Source organism: Sprattus sprattus, assembly GCF_963457725.1.
Source record: "Sprattus sprattus genome assembly, chromosome: 15".
In the NCBI taxonomy this organism is placed as follows: Eukaryota; Metazoa; Chordata; class Actinopteri; order Clupeiformes; family Clupeidae; genus Sprattus; species Sprattus sprattus.
Genome location: NC_137913.1, coordinates 6,507,779 through 6,527,778, shown reverse-complemented (window position 1 = coordinate 6,527,778; position 20,000 = coordinate 6,507,779). Strand labels below are relative to the sequence as shown.

The window sequence follows — 20,000 nt, the reverse complement described above, 5'->3', positions numbered from 1 at the left end:
CCCTGTCGAAGCGTCCTTGAACAAGACACTGAACCCCTAATTGCTCCTGATGTGCAGTTATTTTTGACCAGTTCATCCACAGACACGTTTCGGCCCTAGCCATCGTCAGTGTGTGAGAGTGGGGACAGTGGGGACACAACAGCCACTACAGGACACGATGCAATACCGTAACAATGCTTATTTTAAGGGCCATTGTCTTAGTTGCCCCAGAGACAAGAAACAGTTCTTAAAACGTCCTTCAGAGTGATGGAGACAGAGTGAGGGAGATAAAAGGGCGACAGTGGTATAGGAGGTAGAGAAGTCGTTTAGTAATCACAAGGTTGCTGTCGAAGCGTCCTTGAACAAGACACTGAACCCCTAATTGCTCCTGATGTGCAGTGTGCCATCAGTGTAACTGTAAGAAATGTGTATACATCCTTGTTAGTCTCTTTGGATAAAAGCATCTGCTAAATGACTGAATGAATGAATGAATGCCCCCAGGGGTGGGACACAACAGCCACTACATGATGCAATACCGTAACAATGCTATTTTAAGGGCCATTGTCTTAGAGGCCCCAGAGACAAGAAAGTTCTCAAAACGTTGTTCAGAGTGAGGGAGACGAAAGGAGGATATGGAGGTGACCCTCACCTGACGTTCTTGAGCATGTACAGGACCTCGGAGGGCAGGTGAGAGTTCTGGACGTCGAACTCGGTGAGGTCAGCCTCCAGCACCGAGGGAGGGGGCTCTCTGGGCTGTAGGGTGGGGGTCGGTTTGCTGATGCGTAGGATTCTGGGAATGCAGAGGGACATGGCTGGAGCAGTGTTCAAATGATATAAACACCTGCGTAACAAATTCTCAATGACCAGTGAGTAATGTAAGTGTAAGAGAAGGATTGCTTAGAGCATTACCCGTACATATTGTTCACATAATCTACACAGTATTTCACAGCATTTCACATACCTACACTATATTTCACATTAAATTGTTCACGGATCAAGAGCTCATTTACACACTTGCGTGCTATCGAGAGGACTTTAGTTCTCTTGCGAGTGCGCTGCCGAGACACTGGACCGTTGGTGGGGGGAGAAGACAGAGTCTGTACCTACATGAGTCAGAACAGAAACAAACAAAAACGAATTGTGTGTTACACTAGAAAGAAGAGAGACTGAATGTTGCATATGTCTGGGCAAGCAGATAACAGAATCACAGATAAAAAGGACAATCAGCAAGGCTTACTTGTCTCATAATTTTACGACCATAGAAAAGCACTTTGTCTCTTTTCCTGAAGCGATAATGGGGCTCCCCAGCTTGCGCTTCCTCTGCATAGTGCATTGAAATAAAAATAAAGTGAGCATGAAAAACAGATACATTCAAATAAAAGTACAGAGTATGATGAAGTGCCACTGTGAAAACATAATCCAAATATATCTATCTATATCTTAAAATATCTACATCTATCTATCATAATTTATATATATTCTATAGTGGTAGAATGTACCTTACTACAGTAACTTTACACTATTATTTTAAGATGAATGAAATGCACTAATGCAAAGTGGTCAGGAAACAGGATCACTCACGGGCCTTTCGTCTTCTGTGCAGTAAAAACACGATGATAGCGATAAAGGAGGTGGCCACTGCTGCACCAATCAGAGCACCAGTCCACTGAAAGACACAGACATCAGCCAATCACAGCATTGCAGTACGACACTAATGACTAAAAAAATGTTTGATATGTATGTATGCATTAGCGCTTTTGTTAAGGTTCTATATTTTTAACTTGGAGGGGGAGGAGGGGGGGGAGGGGGTTAGTGGTTCTGCACCACATGGTAGAGATGTTGTGGATGACTGATCTACCATAGTGGTCTGCATCTGTTCCTCCACAAAGCGATGCACCCGATCTCGGATTTCCGTTCCGCTGGGCAGCACCGCCTGCAGAGATTACACAGAACACCACATGAACAAGAACCACACCCCAAGAAGTCTGGGACTACCACACACGGGCTACTGCAGAGATTACACAGAACACCACATGAACAAGAACCAAACCCACGAGTCTGGGCCTACCACACACGGGCTACTGCAGAGATTACACAGAACACCACATGAACAAGAGAACCACACCCAGGAGTCTGGGACTACCATTCACTGGCTAGGCCAGCACAGATACACCTTAAACATCAGGAAGCCAGATCTGTGTTGTTCTTCACTTACCGGGTAAATGCTGCAGCTATCCTCCTCCTGCGTGCCATCTCCCATGTCTAAAACAAAGATTGAAACACCTTCAAATTCACTGATAGCAACGCAACCTTTCATCACCACCAAAGCGCTGTGATCAGAGTAAGCTCTCAACAACAAAGAATTAGTGCCAAAACATGTGTGGTTGTGAGAGACAACTTACCTCCACGTAAATCTTCCTCTCTATTCTCAAGTATCCCCATAGGCAAAGAATGAGCTACTTTAGGCTATCTCTGCTCTTTCCTTAATAGGATTAGACAAGTATGAGAGCAATGCTGATGACTCTTAGACTACAGATAAGCTACTGCATAAGCTATACAACAAGCTCAGTCCCATCTTAAGCTAACCAGAAACAACAGGAATGAACAGGCATATATGTAAATGTAGGCTTTATGCACAATATGCTACAGATGGTGAAGGGTAGGCAGGTTCCAGCGCCATGTGAACGCCAGATGTTACCATATGTTTGCAAGAACAACAAAAGGGTCAATCTGTAATAGACAATAACTTAAACAAATTTGAATATTTATATTCTTTGAGGTACAAAACTAACCAACTTAATTGCAGTAATATCACCCACAGCATTTCGGTGCTTCAGTAACCAATGAGTTTCCCCACATTTTGGCACTCTGAGATTCTTCTGAAAGAAGAGTGCGTTACAAATTAAATGAATTATTATCAATATTTGTATTATTATTATTATATAGCATAGGCTTCTGCACATCTACAGAGTAATGCTATCGCAGGGTCATAGGCACATTGAAACTTCAATAAGCATGTCAGACACAGCTTATGTCTTATTAATATAATGCCAATGCCATGCTAGCAATATCTGGTTCTTTCTCGATGAAGCTCGTTAGGAACTAACATGTAATTTCAGGAAGATTTAAGACCATTCAGAAACGATAGAAACACAAGGTGTATACAGTGTAGGCTAATGACAACTCTTTTGGAAATATGTTGGTGTAATAACTAGCAACTAAAATTACTGAGCTGAGCTTGCCTAGAATATCAATATGTTAGCCATGATGTTGATATGCATGCTGATCAGTCCAATTTAGTATTGATTGACACTCCATGCCTTAAAATCCATGACCCCACCAGACAAGTTTGATGACAAAATTCCTGGATCATGAAGACGAGGTTAATTCACTCCTCAAGTACATGATTGCTTTTGATTGACCGTTTGATAACCATAGATAACAAACGGTCAGATGCTGAAATGATTTGGTTGCTTTAGTCACAAACCCAGACAAAAACTCACTGAGAGGTTTGAAAAAAGTTATAATCTTGTTGCAACGTTATAGTTGTATTGTTACACCCATATGTTTTGGTCACTTTGCTTTATCATAGATGAATTACTGTAATGACAACTATCGTCGCATCCATGCATACAATAATACACTATTGACGAGGCGATCTTGTGGTGGATAACTTTGTGTTTTTGACACTTCCCAGTATTAGGCAACAAAGTATCACAATATAGCCAAACCGTCCATTAGACCGATAACAAAACACAGGGTAGATTACCGTTGAACTCAGTCACGTCCTCGTGACAACAATGCTCTTAGAAAAGCAAACAAAACTGATAAACTGACAGAACTTGGGAATGGCACTGGGCAGAGTCCGTTTAGATAAAATAGCCTATTGGATCAGAGAGTTCATTTAAAGGGAACATTTTGCGCTCACAGTGGGGCAGAGTGAGTGACAGTGGATTTCCTTTCCATGCCTTACTCTATTGTAACAAGAAACCCCCTGCAATTTCCGTCGTTACAGTCAAGTTACCACTGCAAGTCAGCCCAGCACCCACATGCTGGGTACACCGTTGTTCCCAGTGCCAACTATTTGGACTATACAGTGATTACTTTTGACCTACTCTGATCTGTTGTCGTTTTTTAATCTTTACGCGCACCCACACACCACCACAACAACAACAACAACAACAACAAACACAGTTGAGCCGGGGGCAGAGTTAAGTGTGAAAAGTTGTGCACCATGAGTTCTTAACAAGACTATATAAGGGGTAGTCGAAGAAGTGCATAATTTGTTTACATGCAACACTCTTGACCAGAGTAGCCTTAACACCTTGTACACAAAGTTGCACTGAAATCAGCAGAACATAATGCCTACTCTTACATACAACCCAGGTGCTCGTCTAACAGAAATCTGCGATCGTCTGTTTGAAAGGGTGTACTTACTCTAACAGTCTTTTAAATCAGCTCCGTATTTCAGACTTGGCACTTGACCCATTCAGGCTGTCTTTTTGGATGTGTGTGAACGTATGTGGGACTCCTACCCACTCCCTACTGAGTGTCTGCACTCACTATTGGCTAATACAGATCGGTTAGGGCCAATCCCAGAAACCCTCACTCTGATGCCGAATTGTTCGTCTTCTAGCATGCTGGTCAAGGTGAGTAACGTTATTTTGGTAGTTTGAGCAGGATTTTGACGTTATAAAGGTTACCATATTAATGTTTCTAATATTTCCGGGGACATATGTAGCACATTATTTAGCTAGCTAAATGTAAATGTATGTTACTGGGTCTAATATAAGGCATTGCTTGTAACTTTACATCAAAAATTGTTACTCTGCTAGCTAATGATAATGTTACATAGCTGTCTCATTTGTCTTGACATGCCTTGCCAGCCCAGTTTTAACATTTCATGAAGGTATGCATGAAAAATAACTTGGAAGTTGTGATAACTGTTGTGATATCTTAAAATGTTTGGCGGTTGACCACCACTGTGAAATCAAGCAGGTTAGCTCGTTAGCTAGCAATAGGATGACCATAGACAGAAGCTGGTGGAGTTTGCTAGCTAGCGATAGTCTAGCTGGGTAATTTAACTAAGTTCATTAACGTTACAGCAGTTTTTCAATGATATACTTTAATGTGCGCATTCAGCAACTTCCTACATGATCACTTGTGTATGATGACGGCTAACAAGGATTAGGATGATGAGCACGATGAGTACATTGGGTTAATGATGGAGATACTAACAATCTAACTATCTAAACAAATGCATTCATTGTCAAAGAACAATTTGTATTTGTTTCAGAAGATTGCTGTGTTGTTGCATTTATTTACTTTTATATAACTTAAAAAATAATACACTAAATTATTAAAACGTATGTAACCACATTGCGATGTACAGATTTTTGGAAGCATTGCGCCTTTTCTGTCAGACTTTTGCAATTTGTGAAGGCTTCAAAAGCTCTGCGAATAAAAGTTAATTTGAAGGTCACAGCAGGAATTGGGCCACTCATCAAAAAGGCCATCTTTGAGCCATAAAACATATACCTGGTCCAACTGCATAGCATTGAACACACATCCTCACATCATGACATGACTAATCATGACTTCTTTTCTATTTTACCAATGTCTTGAGTTGTTCTCCCTTTTCTCTCTCTGTAACAGGTTATTTCACTGTGACTTTGACAGACACTCTGCACTCATGGGGTTGTTGTCAACACTGACGCGTGGGCTGATCAGGGGAGCCGACCGAATGTCTGCGTTCACTAGCAAGCGTGGCCCGAGGTCCAACTACAAAGGGAGAGGAGCAAGACCAGCGGGCCGTCTGACCTGCAGTGGGAAGTTTGTTCCTGTGAGGGAGATGATTCCGGAGTTTGTCGTTCCCTCTCTGCAGGGGTTTAACCTCAAGCCGTACGTGTCGTACCGCGCCCCCGAAGGAACGGAGCCCACCCTCACCACGGAGATGTTGTTTAACGAGACTGTAGCCCCACACATTAAAAGGGACTTTGAAGAAGGCACGTTTGATAAGAACAACCTGGAGAAATATGGCCTTGACCCTGAACAAAAGGGAAAACTATTCAAACTGCATCCCAAAAACTTTGTTCGCTAACAGTAACAGATATGAACTGGTTCAAATGCAGCTCAATCACACAAACTAAATGAACGCGAAATGATGGACATGAATGTTGGACATCTGTTGGAGATTGCTATGGATTTGACAATGTAAAATGTATTCAATTGTTAATGGTTATTTTGCCTGCGTATGTGTTATCTGGAAGGAAAATACCATAAGTATGTTTTGGAGTCAGTCAAATAATTAAATAAAAGATTCATGTAACAGTTTCCCTGGAAGTCGACACATAAGGAAGCTGAATGAATCAAGGACCTGTAAATTGAGTCCAATACTAAAAACACATTTATTGCCTTGGCAGTCTTAAAAATACAGACTGTGATTTATATTGAAACAAAACTACTTAAACAATGTCTCTGCAAAACATCAAAAGCTAACAAAACCGGTCAAAGAATAAATAGGAAGACATGACACTTGAATTGTGATGTAATCTGTGTGTATAATTTTCAATGCCTCCCCACCAGTTTGAGACAAACATTGGACTCCTCAATGTCGTTAGGTTGTGTAAAGAAGATTGTACAATCTAACCATCTGGTGCAAACCCATCAGTGGTATTCAGGTTTAAACCTGAATGACAATCACATCTGTCTTACAAGATAGCATAGGTTCCAGAATGGTTCCGCAGTCTATCTTTACGAGTATCTTACAATACGATTCTTTGCCCTTACACATTGTGGTGGAGATTATTATGGGATATTTGCATGGGGATGAAGACATTCAGCCCATGGATACCGTAAGCGGTCTGGAAAAACTGAAAGTGTCCGTTCATTCATAATAAGTGCTCTGCAAAGGTATCAGTGACACTGGGGTAGTTTGTCATTTTGAAATCCAACTCTTGAAATACATAATCCTTGCCCTCAGCACTCTCCCTGCTCACCCTCTTGATTTGTGCACTACATGCATTTACTTAGAAGTCTTGGCTTAGAGACATGATATGCCGTTGTATCCTTATTAGTTTGTTTTGAGGTGTTCACCTCATGTTTGAGCTCTTCAAATGCACCTTATACAGTGCCTGAGGTGGCCAGGAAGACCAGAATGTCCTTCTGCACGTATGAATTATGGTTAGCCACCTAAATATGATCACGGCACATTATCGTGGCTCGCAGCAATGCTGACTAAACCCATCATTTTCAGCTTTGCTATTCATCTACCCCGATGTAAAACAAAGTAAGACACCATAATGTGTCTCTGCATATCTCAGCTCTGTAAGTAGGAGCTTAACCATTTCTGCATTAGCTGCTGTGTCTCACAGTACAACAGCAGCCAGGGCTGCAGTGTTCCCAGTAGCCTGATCCTGCCCTGCGGCGCCAGCAGCAGTGTTCCCAGTTGCCTGATCCTGCCCTCCCTGGTCCTTCCCTGCCTGGGTCCCACCCTCCTTTGGGCTCCAGTCCCAGCGCCACACGTGCAGCATGTGGTCGTAGAAGGAGCAGCTGGCCAGCAGGCAGGAGACCGAGGGAGCGTCCAGCGCAGGTGTGGGGGGCGCCACTGAACGCGGGTCTGGCTGGGGGGTGGGCTCGGGGATGTAGCGGCCCATCTCGTCCTCTAGGGAGGTGTCGAAGCTGGCCGTGGGGGACTCGTACTGGATCCTGAGGTGGCCTCCCACCGCTGGCTGGAGCCGGCTGGGTTCTCCTGAGCCCTGAGGGGAGGCCGGGGGAGGGCTGTCCAGAGACACGCGGGACCAGTCTGCCCCGTAGGCCAGGGAGTTGTGTAGCACATAGGAGGCCAGGATAGGGCAAGGTCCTTCACTGCCCTCTACAGGAAGGAAAACAAAACAAACTTTTAAAACCAATAAAAACCTAATAATCCCTCTAAATACCTACAGCCCTTAAGAGTCAAATGACTAATAGATAGATAGATAGATGGATACTTTATTAATCCTGAGGGAAATGTAGGTCATCCAGTAGCTTATAAACTTATGCACTTGTGCAACTCACAGACATTCATACATAAATAACATACACAATATTAGAGCTTTGTCATAACAAGGAATCGTGTCTTATAGAATATAAGTGGATCAACCACCACGAATGTGACTAAATAGAGTCCCCTTACCCATAGCCTCCTGACAGTGGAGTATGTGGAAGTCGTTGTGCATGCAGGCTGCCAACAACAGGTGGTCGTGGGTAGGATGCCACTTCAGGCGCCACACCCCTCCCCCAATGGCGCTTTCGCTGAGCGGGCGCCGCATGTTGCGTCCGTCCCACAGCAGCACGTGCTCGTCGTAGCTGGAGAAGAGACGAGGCCGTGAGTCTAGTCTCACAGAGCTGTACAGAGTGCAGCTGATAAGCTCCAGCTGGGGGACCAAAGTCAGTCAGACTGTCAGTCAGACTGTAGAGTGCTTACCTGCCCGTCGCCAGGATGTGCTCTCGGTGAGGGTTGCTGTGAATACTACAAACGCCCATGGAGTGCCTGGGGGGGAGGGGGGGGGGGGGGGGGGGGGAGGTTAAATTGGTGAGGGCCGCACTGGTTTAACCAAAGTATTTACAACAAGTGACCTCTTTTTGGAATAACCATACAATAACAATATGTTTATAATTAACATACGTAAATATTACTAAATGATCCTTACTAATATTATTAATGGCAGCATTACACACAATGAAATGCTCAATATACAATGAGAAAACATGCAACATGTACAATGTCTCCATCTGCTGGTCAACTCTAGGCACCAGAGTCAGAGCATGGTGCTGTTGTACAATAAAGCAGGTCATTACAACTTGTCAATCAGACTGTTGATTCAGATTGACAGAGCCTTTGTTTGCAAGAAGACAACACTGACAACACGTCAGGTGCCTCACAGACAGGTGGTCAGGTGCCTCACAGACGATGCATTTTGTCTTTTGGGAGCGAGCGGCGGTCAAAATGCACATCTCTCACCTCTTGCTGGTGAAGGTGGGGCAGGAGGGACCTACCCTAAGATCCCAGCCCTTCAGTTTGCAATCATCCCCACCTGGCACATTCCAGACAGATGAAAACAAACAGACAGACAGACAGACAGAAAGACAGACAGACAGACAGACAGACAGACAGACAGAGTCAGACAGACAGACAGACAGACAGACAGACAGACAGAGGTTGGTGATGAACTACCATAAACATGAAGTCATTCAAGGGCTATCATTCCCATGCACCGTGCAGAGAGGCAGGGGTGTCCCCTCTGCTTACCACAGCCAATACAGCAGAAAGTAGGGACAAACTCTTGTCTCTGTTTGTGGACAACACCATTTGCAACAGCACTAATTAAAATAAACACACCAAACAATGGCCACCTAACGTGCTGCATCTCACAAGTGAAGGACAGCTATGACAACTATGGAGACAACACATGGAGGAGTGGTACGATGTAGCCTGGCCATTACCAGCCTGTGACTCCATTTCATTCCGTCTTTCAATCTGGGCCAACCCAATGCATTTTGGTTTCCGAGATCGGCGGGTGCTTATCTTGAGGTTTAAAATCATTGGAGTTCCCTTAACCAATCAGCAACGTTTAGTAAGCATTCGGTAGATTAAACTCTTCCCAAAGCCAGTTGGGAGAAGAGCTACGACGTCCTTTCCAATCATAAAACTTACAAGAAAATACTCTTGTTCTCCTTTAAATTTTCTGATGTTCTCGAGAGTTGAGACAACTTTTCCGATAGCTTTTCGTGTCTTTTCCTCCAAGGCGAGTTTTGCGTCACAGTTCTGAACTGTTCGCTGATTGGTCCTGCAAAATTTTGAGTTCTGGAGACGATTGTCAATGGGGTTGGGCCAGACTGAGTATGAGCTTGAAATCAATTCAGGCGGAAATACGTAGGCTGTTGTCACCAGGCTAGGTACGACGAGGATAACAGCAACAATAAGACTCTCACCAGAGTAAATAATCTGTGTGTCCCAGTAGCTGAACGCTGCTATCCAAGCTTCAAAGTCATGGGCTTTCCACTGGGACAGGGCGGTCAGGCTGGTCTCAGTCAGACCCAGAACATTAACACAGCCTTGGGAGTCACTGGACACCACACGGATTGCACTGCTATGGAGAGAGAAAGAGAGAGACAACGAAACATCAAAAGTGCGTACAGACATGATTATATGCAACATGTAAATGCATTAAATGCAACAAATTGTAAAAAAAAAAAAAAAACGTAATCTGACTATAAAATAAGATGCTTGGCCACTCTTAAGGGTAAGGGTTATACTGTGTGTGTGTGTGTGTGTGTGTGTGTGTGTGTGTGTGTGTGTGTGTATATATATTTATAAACTGTCACTAACCTGTCTCCTCTCCCTGTAGACCAGTCCAAGGAGAGTGCAAGTCTTTCAGGACCCAGCTCTGTGCTTGATACTTTATCCAGACCACAGTGTCCATCCTACCAGAGACAGAGTCGTGAGAAAAACAAGTCCTAAGCTACTTACACATGGCGAGTTATTGTAAGCCTGCAAGGCCTGGGTTGGATTCAGTGCAGACCTGAATTCACGATAGGCCTGAGGAAGAGACCGACTGCCCTCTCACCTGTGTGTCCTGCAGCATGTGTAGCTGTAGTTCCCCAGTGGCTGTTGCCATGCCCAAAAGTGGTTGTCCGGACACTGGTACATGGCACCTGATGACATTACAACATTAGCCTACATTCATCCAAAACAACTCCGTCAGTGAACATCTGTTGAAGTGACTGTTGATTTGCAGATACATGAATGCTGTTTGTAAAGTGGATAGAAAGACAGCTGGTTGTAATCCACCTGCACAGTTGTAGCGTTTGGTGTCAAAGTGAAATAATTTACCATTTTACGTCTAGTATGGCTGGCGTGTCAATGCGTTGGAGTTCAGTCAGAGGGGGACACAAGGCTCCTTGTTGTTGAAAGCGGAACAGATATAATCGCCCGATCCTATTTGGCGTAACCGACTCTTCAACTGCCTTCAAAAGCACAATAAGAAATCAACTACATGTTTCAGGGTGATACTGACGGAAAGAAATACCTGAATGTTTTTTTTTAAATGTGCTTACCCCATCTTGGCCCTTCTGTAGCTGGTAGGTCCCACATGCCAGAATATGGTGCCACTGGGGAACAGGACACCATTCAACCGTGTCAGCACTCAACTCCGTGTCAAACACCTGCAAGCCCCGAGTTTTTGATTTCCATGCCATTGCAAAACGTTGACGTTAGCTCCGGTTACTGTAGACTGCTTCTAAAACTTCAAGACTAGCGGATACAGTGATTGAGATTAAACACATACCTACGCGTTGATATAACCCCCTACCATGCTTAAGCAAGCGTGGAGTACTGCAATAGCATCATAGCTTATTCTACCAATCTGATCTGGACAGACTTGCAGCGCCAATTTTTAACTAACGTTAGAAAAGCTATCGCTAGCCCGCTAAATTGCTAGCTAACATGCATCTCCTGCAGCCTGTTTATTCAACCAATGGCATTTAAACTACACAAAATATGGCAATATACGAGTTAGCATGTAGCTTCTGCGCCATGAGAAGTTTATTCCAGATGCTAAGTAATGTATATAATATAACTTTCACAACTGCAAACTCGTCTGTTGGTTGTCAACAAGTTTTGAGGTCAACAGATTAGTCACTTCCGGGTAAATATCATTTGATTGGTTGCTCATTTTATTTACGTCATATGACTCACTCTCGTTTTGTTCTTCAACCCAAGGCTAGATTTGAATGCTGCTAATTTGGGCTTCTGTCTTGTTTTTATGAGTGTTTTCAAAAACATTATCGTGGGTATTGTCTCTAAAAATGGATCCAAGTACTATCAGAAAACAGTTTTTCTTCACAGTGTCAGATAAAACAGAGGGATCAAAGTATTTATGCTACACTCAAGACTGCACCGCTGCTTTAAACATAGGGTGAGTTCGGCTTTCTCTTTCAAATGAATTGCACTCGAAACAACACTGACAGGTGTTCCCAAAACTATGTCCATTGTTGTTTTTTGTTGATAGTTGTCTGGTAAGGCCTACCTACCTACCTGATACATTTCCTCGTTCCAGAGGTACGTGAAGTATAGAGGATATTCCTTGATGAATTGTTTAGTAATTGTGATCCCCATCCCCAGGGTGACTGATGCTGTAGATGTTTGGAGAACAAAGATGACTGATGAGAATAAGGCCCAACTTGTAAGTATAGAAGTGTTGCAATTAAACTAGATTCATAGGAAACGCTGCAATCAGGGTTTTAAAGACTGAATTTAATGATCTCTATTGACAGCTGAAGCACTATTCATTGAAATCAACAGAGGACTGCATTATTAAATTGAGGTAAGGCTTTTTTGGCTTGTTGCTACTTCTACTGTTCCAGATGCTAGATGATCTGATCCTGAATAATCTCTCTCTCTCCCCCCATTTCTCTCTCTCTCTCTCTCTCTCCATCTATCTATCTTTATCCATCTCTATCACACACACACACACACACACACCACACATTGGTTCACAGATCCTCATGTGGTCGTGGAAATGCTTTTGTGTCCATGGAGGTGGACCAAGTGGTCCTCCATCTTGGGCCGTCACCAACAGACATGACCATGACCCTGACCAAACTCACTGATGCCAATGGGAAAGCGGAGCTGAAGGAGCTTCTGTTTAGGATGGCTGACTGCTTGAGTCATTGGCAGGGCACTGAAGGTATTGCCCACTGGAATCATCCAGCGCATCATTTCGTCATTGGCATCCTATAAATGTTCAGCTATGGGATTTGAGTACTTTTTATACCAATTTAAAGTTAGGTCACTGCTCCAGTATTATACACATGGGATATGTTCTTTATGGGTATGAGATCAGTCATACAAATGCGACTACCAGTCATTGCATAATAAAGTATGTCTTAAACATTTGATTCATATGCGATAGACGTTTGTGTGTCTGGACATTCATTGGATGTCTTGATTGTTTTTCAGGAGGTCAGGTGTTGTACAGCCCTGGGAAGAACTCTCACAAGAGAACTAACGGTATGCAGCATGTACCATGATTTTCCCTTCATAAGTTATTGCATCTATCTGGTAGCTGTGATTTGTTTTAACATGTGGTAAATTACATCAAAAGTCCTAATATAATGCATTGTAAAGAGTTTCGAGAGATTGATTACTTTCAGAATTTGAGCCCCGAAGACTTCAGAGCGGAAATGGCTCATCGACAGGGGTCCGCAAGCGCCTTCCTGGAGACTCTTTGATCAACCCAGGAACCAGAAGGTGAGTTCTGATAAACTAGAACCACACAAACATGTCCAGTTAGTTAGTATGGATGGAGATTACTTCTGATACTGAGCTTAACACGCTGGTGTGGACGTAGCCTTAGCATTTCAACATTTTTAAATGAAGTACAAATAAGGGGATTTATCATTATATGTGTATCATTTTTATTTATTGATTTCATAGCAAGCGACCTGCAACTGGTGTGTCTTTTGATGATGACACTGATGACCTGTGATGATGACGAAGATGACTGTGATGTTGATGATGATGAATTTGATTGTGGAAATGATGAACTTTACCTTTTAATCTAAAATGTCTAGCCTCTAAAGCAGGCTCACACATGAACCATTTTAACGCTGCAATGAACTCTCATGAATGTTATTTTAAAGTAAACTCAACACTATATGCTGAAAGGTTTTTAACATACAGTTTTTATCACTCAGGAAAATCAGACTGCTTCTACAATATCCTACGATTAGATCTTTAATATGAGTATCTATCTGCTTTTACATTACTTAAAATAATGTTATGCCTCCAATAAATATGAATGTGCTTTTTGAATGCTATGGTGTTGGCTTCTTTTTCATTGATTGAAATGTTGTCATCCTGTGTATCTGGCAATACAAACAATGTCTAAAATTTTCACATAAACTATACTTGATTTCATACATTGATGAATAAGGACATTCTATGTTCTTATTTACCATACATCCTAATCATAAATGGTAAATACAAACAATGACAGACTTAAACTCACTACTCCAGAAGTTCACCATATTTATTTTTTTACTTCACTTGTCTGTAATATTAAAAACACCAGATCACCTCATTTGAAACACAAGATTATGGAAACAACATATTAGAAACAAGCTCAAAATGTCCAAGTAAAAATGTTACTCACAAACCAATTAAAACAAAAGTTGAATGAAAAACAATAAAAAAAAACCTTAAGACATTTTCATAAAATATAAATATATTTATATTCATCTACACATAAGATACATTCCAAAGCAGATTAAAACAAAAATAACAACTAGATCCATTTCCCTCAAAAGATCCGTTGCAAGTAATTTATGGAACCTAGCTTTCACTCTGCTGGTGTACTAGCCCCCTAAAGCACTGATTTTCTCCAGGGCTTAAAGCAGCACATTCACTCTAGGAGGAGACATTTTTGCCATCTTGAAAAAAAAGTACACTGTCAATGAAATCAGAATGCTGGTCAAGGCTTTTGCTATCTAGAGTTTGGCATGGGTTGGTAAGGTTACAAGATCAAACCTGCTGTTTACACAAAGGTTGAGGCTTCACAGGGCTCTGACCTAAGCAGAGCATGACGGTCACTGTTTCTGAGTTACACAGGTGAATGTTCAAGTTAACAATTTGACCTTACAGTGTTAGTGATGACAAACAACTTTCCCCATCTCTCAAGTTAGATAGTTTTAAAATGTTTTGTTTTTTACGAAACAGGATGCATCGTACATTTTTGAAACACACTTAGTTAAACACATTCACATTCCGTGCAGAATTAAGTCATTTGTTTTTCCTTTGGTCTTCTGTCTTATAAAACAAATCCAGGGTCACACCCCTTTCCATTCCATATGCTTCAGTCTTCTCTTTACATTCTAAGAAAATATAAATCTGTCGTTGCCTATACTTTTTCAAAACTACCATGGATTTTTTTTTTTACTATAACTTTCTGAATTGGACGAAAGGAAAGAAAAACACACAGGTGCAATTTTTTACGAACAAGCCAAGTGCCAGATAGTTTATGAGTAAATAAAAAAAAAAAGTTCAGCAAACTGAGATACAACAACTGAAATGATCATGGTAAATGAATCAAGACAGCAGGAGAAACACCAAAGAATCTCAACTGTAGTTCAAAACAATCAAATTATGGCTCACACACCAGTACAAAATCCAAGAACAAAAAAAAAAAAATCTTATTTCTTCCATTAGCAATACGGACATGGCTGTATTCAAAATATATTTCCAACTTCCATGCTGTCATTCACTGTCCAAACACTTGAAAAACCTTGCGTGTTTGCGTTAGTATCACAGTGATGGTACATGAGTTTGATAGGTCTTTGTAGCAAAGATATCTTGTAAGTGACCCTAGTTCTTATATGATCCAGTTAAACAATTTAACAGTATTATTTCCTGTATTTGACTAAAGAGTACTGATTACCTAAACTATAAGATAATTAAACATACAAGGGATCTCGCAAATAATACAGAAGATAGAGGAAAAGAGAAGAAAGTGTTTCAAAGTGCTCATACATGAGGCAAAAGAGAATTATTTCATGAAAGAAAGATAAAGTGTGTATGTGTACATACACACACACACACACACATACACACACACACATACATATACATACATTTATATTCACAACGAAGAGGCTCGAGCTTTTAGGAGGCACCAGATTCTGTGCAAAACATTTTCATGCCATCTACATTCTCGTACGTGAACATACAGGACCTAGTGTATGTGGAGGGCAGTTTCCACTTTAATGGGGTCAGTCAAGTCATTTTAAAGGCCTTACGAATCAGGACACAAACCAGGTCCTCCAGTGTTTCCTGTCGAAAGACATCACCTCAGGTGCATTAAGAAACCAGCAATCATTTATTAAATGAACCTCATACACGTGTCCCAAAAACATTTCAATATTCAAAATATATCATTCTTCTTACCACAGCAAAAATGTAGATATGACACAATACAAGTCTGACACTATACGCATGCTTTCAAGGCAGGTACAACTTAAAAAAGCAACAACATGATTAACAGTTTCAACGAGTGGTTTGTGTAGTTACATCGCTCCTGTAGCTGAAATTAAAACACATTTTTTATGTTAACTTAGTTAAACAACGCTCCAAAGCAAACATTTACTTAAGAGGTAAGAGATGCTTTGTGTTCAAAACGTGAAGTGGACGATAAACTCATCTTCTGACATCAGTGGCACAAACACCACAATAAACAGACTGGGGAATCAAACAAATCACCTCTATCCTTGCTCTCCCTCCACTAAACTCTGCTTTGACCATTTGTCAACATTGCCAAACAGCTCAGAGGAGTCAAAAAAAACTAAAACAAATACATGTGCATTTCGCTGGAATACCCAGACCCTCTTCATAAAAGCAAGCGTTCTCATTATCCTGTACCAGTATTGAGGCCATGATCAAAGGCTCTCAATCCTTCACACGGTCAAGCCAGCCTCAGCCTCAGCCTCAGCCTCAGCCTCAGCCTCAGCCTCAGCCTCAGCCTCGGCCATGTGATGGGGTGTTAGTCTGGCTGGAGTCTCTGCCTCAGACTTTAGTCTTATGTGCGTTCAGCGGGTTTCGTACCCCCTCCTCCTACTCACCCTTATTTTAGTGCTCTCTGAAAAAAGAAGAGTGCCTCCTCCCAGGCAGATACACACAGCCAGATGAAGAGTGCTCTTGTTTTCAAAGAGATTCCTTAAAACCGTCTCCTTCGTTTGTCAGAATCCATGTCTGAGCCTGAGGCTTGATGTCTGTTTGTTTGTTTGGGTATTTGAGGAGGCCCCCTGTTCTCAGCAGAGAGTGTCCGTGTTGAAAGACAGCTGGACCTGCCAAGCCAAAGAACCACGTCATTAGAAAATATGTTTTGTGTGTGTGTGTGTCAGAAAACATGCAGAAAACATGTGTTGTGTATGTGAGAAATCATGCAAAAAAACCTCAAACGCCTCAAACTTATGTAGTGGCATGTAAATGTATAACTGAGCTCAGTGCTTAAAGCCATTTCTAATGATCTCTCTATTTCTTAGTATGCCAAAACTCTGTTCCTTGTGTTTTTGATCCCCATCCCTTTCTCTCTATAATTAAGCCTTGTCTCACCCTCTCTTCCTCGAAGCTGATGAGGCCTTCATCATCGTCGCTCTCCAGCTCCTCTGGCTCCTCGCACACCAGGGCGTTGAGCTCCGTGTTGGCTGTCTGAGGGCGCAGGATGTTGAGCAGGCGCTGCAGTGGCGACTGGCCGCCACCGGAGGGCGAGCTCTCCTGCTGCTCCAGGTTGTCGCTTTGTTTTTTGGCGAAGTTGACAAATACCTGCCAGAGAAAAACAACACAAGAATTTTATTAAATGTGTAGAGTTAAAAGGACATAAGACATAACATTAATTTATAAAATAAGAAAAGATACGAAGACAAGCAAGTGAGAGTACATTTGTTTTGCGTTTCCCTCACTGGGAGAACAAAAAGAAAAAGCTTACGTTGTCCAGTGTGGTCTGACTGACGGAGTAATCTTCTATGCTCAGGACCTCCACAACCTGCTCCATCTTACTGAAGACTTGCGCCAGAGAAATACGCTCGGATTTCAGCTGATACTGGATTTTGGTATGGTGTCGTTCCTAAGAAAAGACAGACATACGACATGTACAAACAAACAAACGTAGGCAATTCCTTAATCAAGTACAACATTTTACTGAAAAGATGCTTGGTTGTAAGAAAAAAAACAACAAAACCTTATGCTGAGCAAGAGTGACACACCTTAAGTATAGCTTCTGGAAAGTTCCTATTAAAGAATTTCACCACCTCTTTCACACTACTCGTGGTTTTGGTGCGTACAGTGATCATGTAGCCATCACCAAATCTGCCACAACAAACAAAATATTAATAATTACGTATTATTATATCATTATGAGTTTCACTGGCCTCAACAATAATACAAATACAAATTTTAATCTTTACATACCTGTTCTTAAGGTGCTGTATACTGCCTAAGCATTTGAATCTGCCGTTGACCATGATACCCAGTCTCGTGCACAGTGCCTCACATTCTTCCATACTGGAAAGAGAAAGCGTTAGACAGCGTATCCTCAACCAGGCCATTTTTAAAAAGGCCCCTGATCTTATGTGTGTCTCACCTGTGTGATGTAAGCACCACTGAGCGTCCTGTTTTGATGATGTCGATGATGAGGTTCCAGAGGAAGCGTCTGGCTTTGGGGTCCATGCCCGTGGTAGGCTCATCCTGAAGCACACATGTTCCCACAGTTTGTATAAATATGGCAGTATAAGTACAAATGTACCAATTATTACCGCTATACAAAATGGATGCTTAAAAAAGCAACTAGTCTCCATGGAAACAAACTGAAGTGCACTCAGTATTAAACCATTTTTGCTCTCAATTTATTGCGAGTGTGCATATGAGTAGGTGTGTGTGCGTGCGTGTGTGTGTGTGTGTGTGTGTGTGTGTGTGTGTGTGTGTGTGAGAGTGTTTGTGTTTCTGTGTTTGTGAAATACACAGATAAACCAAATAAACGATAGCAGTGACAATTAATGATAAACCAATCGAGTGAGTGACCAGTAACCAATGAGCATAGCTGACCAGGAAGATGAGCAAGGGGTAGCCGATGAGTGCGATGGCCGTGGACAGCTTGTGTGTGTGTGTGTGTGTGTGTGTGTGTTTGAGCATAGCTGACCAGGAAGATGAGCGAGGGGTAGCCGATGAGGGCAATGGCCGTGGACAGCTTGTGTGTGTGTGTGTGTGTGTGTGTGTTTGAGCATAGCTGACCAGGAAGATGAGCGAGGGGTAGCCGATGAGGGCAATGGCCGTGGACAGCTTGCGCTTGTTCCCTCCACTGTAGGTGCCAGCTGGCTTGTCTGCATATTTAGTGAGCTCCAGCTTCTCCAAGGCCCACTGCACCACCTGAGAGAGAGAGGGAGAGGAGAGAGAGAGAAGGAGAGAGAGAGAAAAAGGGAGAGAGAGGGAGAGGAGAGAGAGAGAGAGAGAAGGAGAGAGAGAGAGAGAGAGAGAGAGAAGGAGAGAGAGAGAAGGAGAGAGAGAGAAATTGGGAGAGAGAGAAGGAGAGAGAGAAAAAGGGAGAGAGAGAAGGAGGAGAGAGAGAAAGAGGGCGAGAGAGAGAGAGAGGGAGAGGACAGAGAGAGAGAGAGAGAGAGAGAGAGAGAGGGAGAATGAGAGGAAGAGAGGGCGAGAGAGAGATAGGAAGACAGAGAGAGAGAGAGGGTAAGGAAGAGAGAGAGAGAGGGAGAATGGGAGGGAGAGAAGGAGAGAGAGGGAGAGAGAGAAGGAGAAGGAGAGAGAGAAAAAGACAGAAGGCGAAGACACACATAAGTGAACATTAATAAATCATCCAAGCAGTTAAATGGTATCAGAGGCCATTTTCTGAGATCGTTAACATGGCAGTGACACATGAACATCGCACTTTTGACCATCGCTCTCTGCCTTGCATGACCACGGTCACACCCTCTCATTACATGAAATCACAAGTCATAACACTGTGCTTTGAGAAACGGTCTCGGCTGTGGTCACACCCTCTCATTACATGAAATCACAAGTCATAACACTGTGCTTTGAGAAACGGTCTTGGCTATGGTCACACCCTCTCATTACATGAAATCACAAGTCATAACACTGTGCTTTGAGAAACGGTCTTGGCTATGGTCACACCCTCTCATTACATGAAATCACAAGTCATAACACTGTGCTTTGAGAAACGGTCTTGGCTATGGTCACACCCTCTCATTACATGAAATCACAAGTCATAACACTGTGCTTTGAGAAATGATCTCGGCTGTGGTCACACCCTCTCATTACATAAAATCACAAGTCATAACACTGTGCTTTGAGAAATGATCTCTGCAGTGGTCACACCCTCTCATTACATAAAATCACAAGTCATAACACTGTGCTTTGAGAAATGATCTCTGCAGTGGTCACACCCTCTCATTACATAAAATCACAAGTCATAACA

At 42.4% G+C, this 20,000-nt stretch overlaps 5 protein-coding genes across 7 annotated transcripts in view; 2 read left to right on the top strand and 3 right to left on the bottom strand.

The window, feature by feature from the left end:
• The window catches only part of pnpla7b (patatin-like phospholipase domain containing 7b), a 28,871-nt gene extending 24,387 nt beyond the window's left edge, over window positions 1-4,484 (bottom strand). The window contains exons 1-7 of one of the 2 annotated variants that reach the window (XM_080852214.1): window positions 4,417-4,484; window positions 2,195-2,241; window positions 1,838-1,912; window positions 1,561-1,645; window positions 1,217-1,299; window positions 994-1,082; window positions 629-769 (exon numbers count right to left, since the gene is read on the bottom strand). In XM_080852214.1, the coding sequence (XP_080708340.1) occupies window positions 629-769; window positions 994-1,082; window positions 1,217-1,299; window positions 1,561-1,645; window positions 1,838-1,912; window positions 2,195-2,239 (518 nt within the window). In that variant the 5' untranslated portion in view covers window positions 2,240-2,241; window positions 4,417-4,484. Of the gene's footprint in view, window positions 1-628; window positions 770-993; window positions 1,083-1,216; window positions 1,300-1,560; window positions 1,646-1,837; window positions 1,913-2,194; window positions 2,242-2,381; window positions 2,462-4,416 lie in introns of those variants that run through there. The other variant, XM_080852213.1, reaches the window with a different exon arrangement.
• A 109-nt stretch (window positions 4,485-4,593) lies between these two features.
• Window positions 4,594-6,471, top strand: mrpl41 (mitochondrial ribosomal protein L41). Of its 2 annotated transcripts, none has more exons than XM_080852109.1 (2): window positions 4,594-4,628; window positions 5,635-6,471. In XM_080852109.1, the coding sequence occupies exon 2, from the start codon at window positions 5,672-5,674 to the stop codon at window positions 6,077-6,079; it is 408 nt and encodes a 135-aa protein (XP_080708235.1). In that variant the 5' UTR covers window positions 4,594-4,628; window positions 5,635-5,671; the 3' UTR covers window positions 6,080-6,471. The 2 variants fall into 2 exon arrangements, with proteins under 2 accessions (XP_080708235.1, XP_080708236.1); XM_080852110.1 differs by lacking the exon at window positions 4,594-4,628 and adding an exon at window positions 4,663-4,677.
• Window positions 6,472-6,640: 169 nt separating this feature from the next.
• On the bottom strand, window positions 6,641-11,621 carry dph7 (diphthamide biosynthesis 7). The gene is made up of 9 exons (XM_080852107.1): window positions 11,077-11,621; window positions 10,853-10,986; window positions 10,587-10,674; window positions 10,349-10,443; window positions 9,952-10,109; window positions 8,981-9,053; window positions 8,444-8,509; window positions 8,153-8,325; window positions 6,641-7,852 (listed from the first exon to the last, which is right to left on the bottom strand). Exons 1-9 carry the CDS (start codon window positions 11,215-11,217, stop codon window positions 7,347-7,349), a joined length of 1,434 nt encoding a protein of 477 aa, XP_080708233.1. The 5' UTR covers window positions 11,218-11,621; the 3' UTR covers window positions 6,641-7,346.
• A 115-nt stretch (window positions 11,622-11,736) lies between these two features.
• On the top strand, window positions 11,737-13,820 carry paxx (PAXX non-homologous end joining factor). Its single transcript, XM_080853149.1, has 7 exons — window positions 11,737-11,936; window positions 12,143-12,203; window positions 12,295-12,344; window positions 12,520-12,707; window positions 12,980-13,030; window positions 13,174-13,270; window positions 13,457-13,820. The coding sequence occupies exons 1-7, from the start codon at window positions 11,827-11,829 to the stop codon at window positions 13,506-13,508; spliced, it is 609 nt and encodes a 202-aa protein (XP_080709275.1). The 5' UTR covers window positions 11,737-11,826; the 3' UTR covers window positions 13,509-13,820.
• Window positions 13,821-15,629: 1,809 nt separating this feature from the next.
• The window catches only part of abca2 (ATP-binding cassette, sub-family A (ABC1), member 2), a gene marked incomplete at its 5' end in the record, with an annotated part of 97,220 nt that continues 92,849 nt past the window's right edge, over window positions 15,630-20,000 (bottom strand). Inside the window, 7 exons of the mRNA XM_080852043.1 lie at window positions 15,630-16,857; window positions 17,126-17,335; window positions 17,499-17,636; window positions 17,776-17,878; window positions 17,981-18,073; window positions 18,153-18,256; window positions 18,800-18,934. Coding sequence (XP_080708169.1) covers window positions 16,822-16,857; window positions 17,126-17,335; window positions 17,499-17,636; window positions 17,776-17,878; window positions 17,981-18,073; window positions 18,153-18,256; window positions 18,800-18,934 — 819 coding nt within the window. The 3' untranslated portion in view covers window positions 15,630-16,821. The remainder of the gene's footprint in view (window positions 16,858-17,125; window positions 17,336-17,498; window positions 17,637-17,775; window positions 17,879-17,980; window positions 18,074-18,152; window positions 18,257-18,799; window positions 18,935-20,000) is intronic.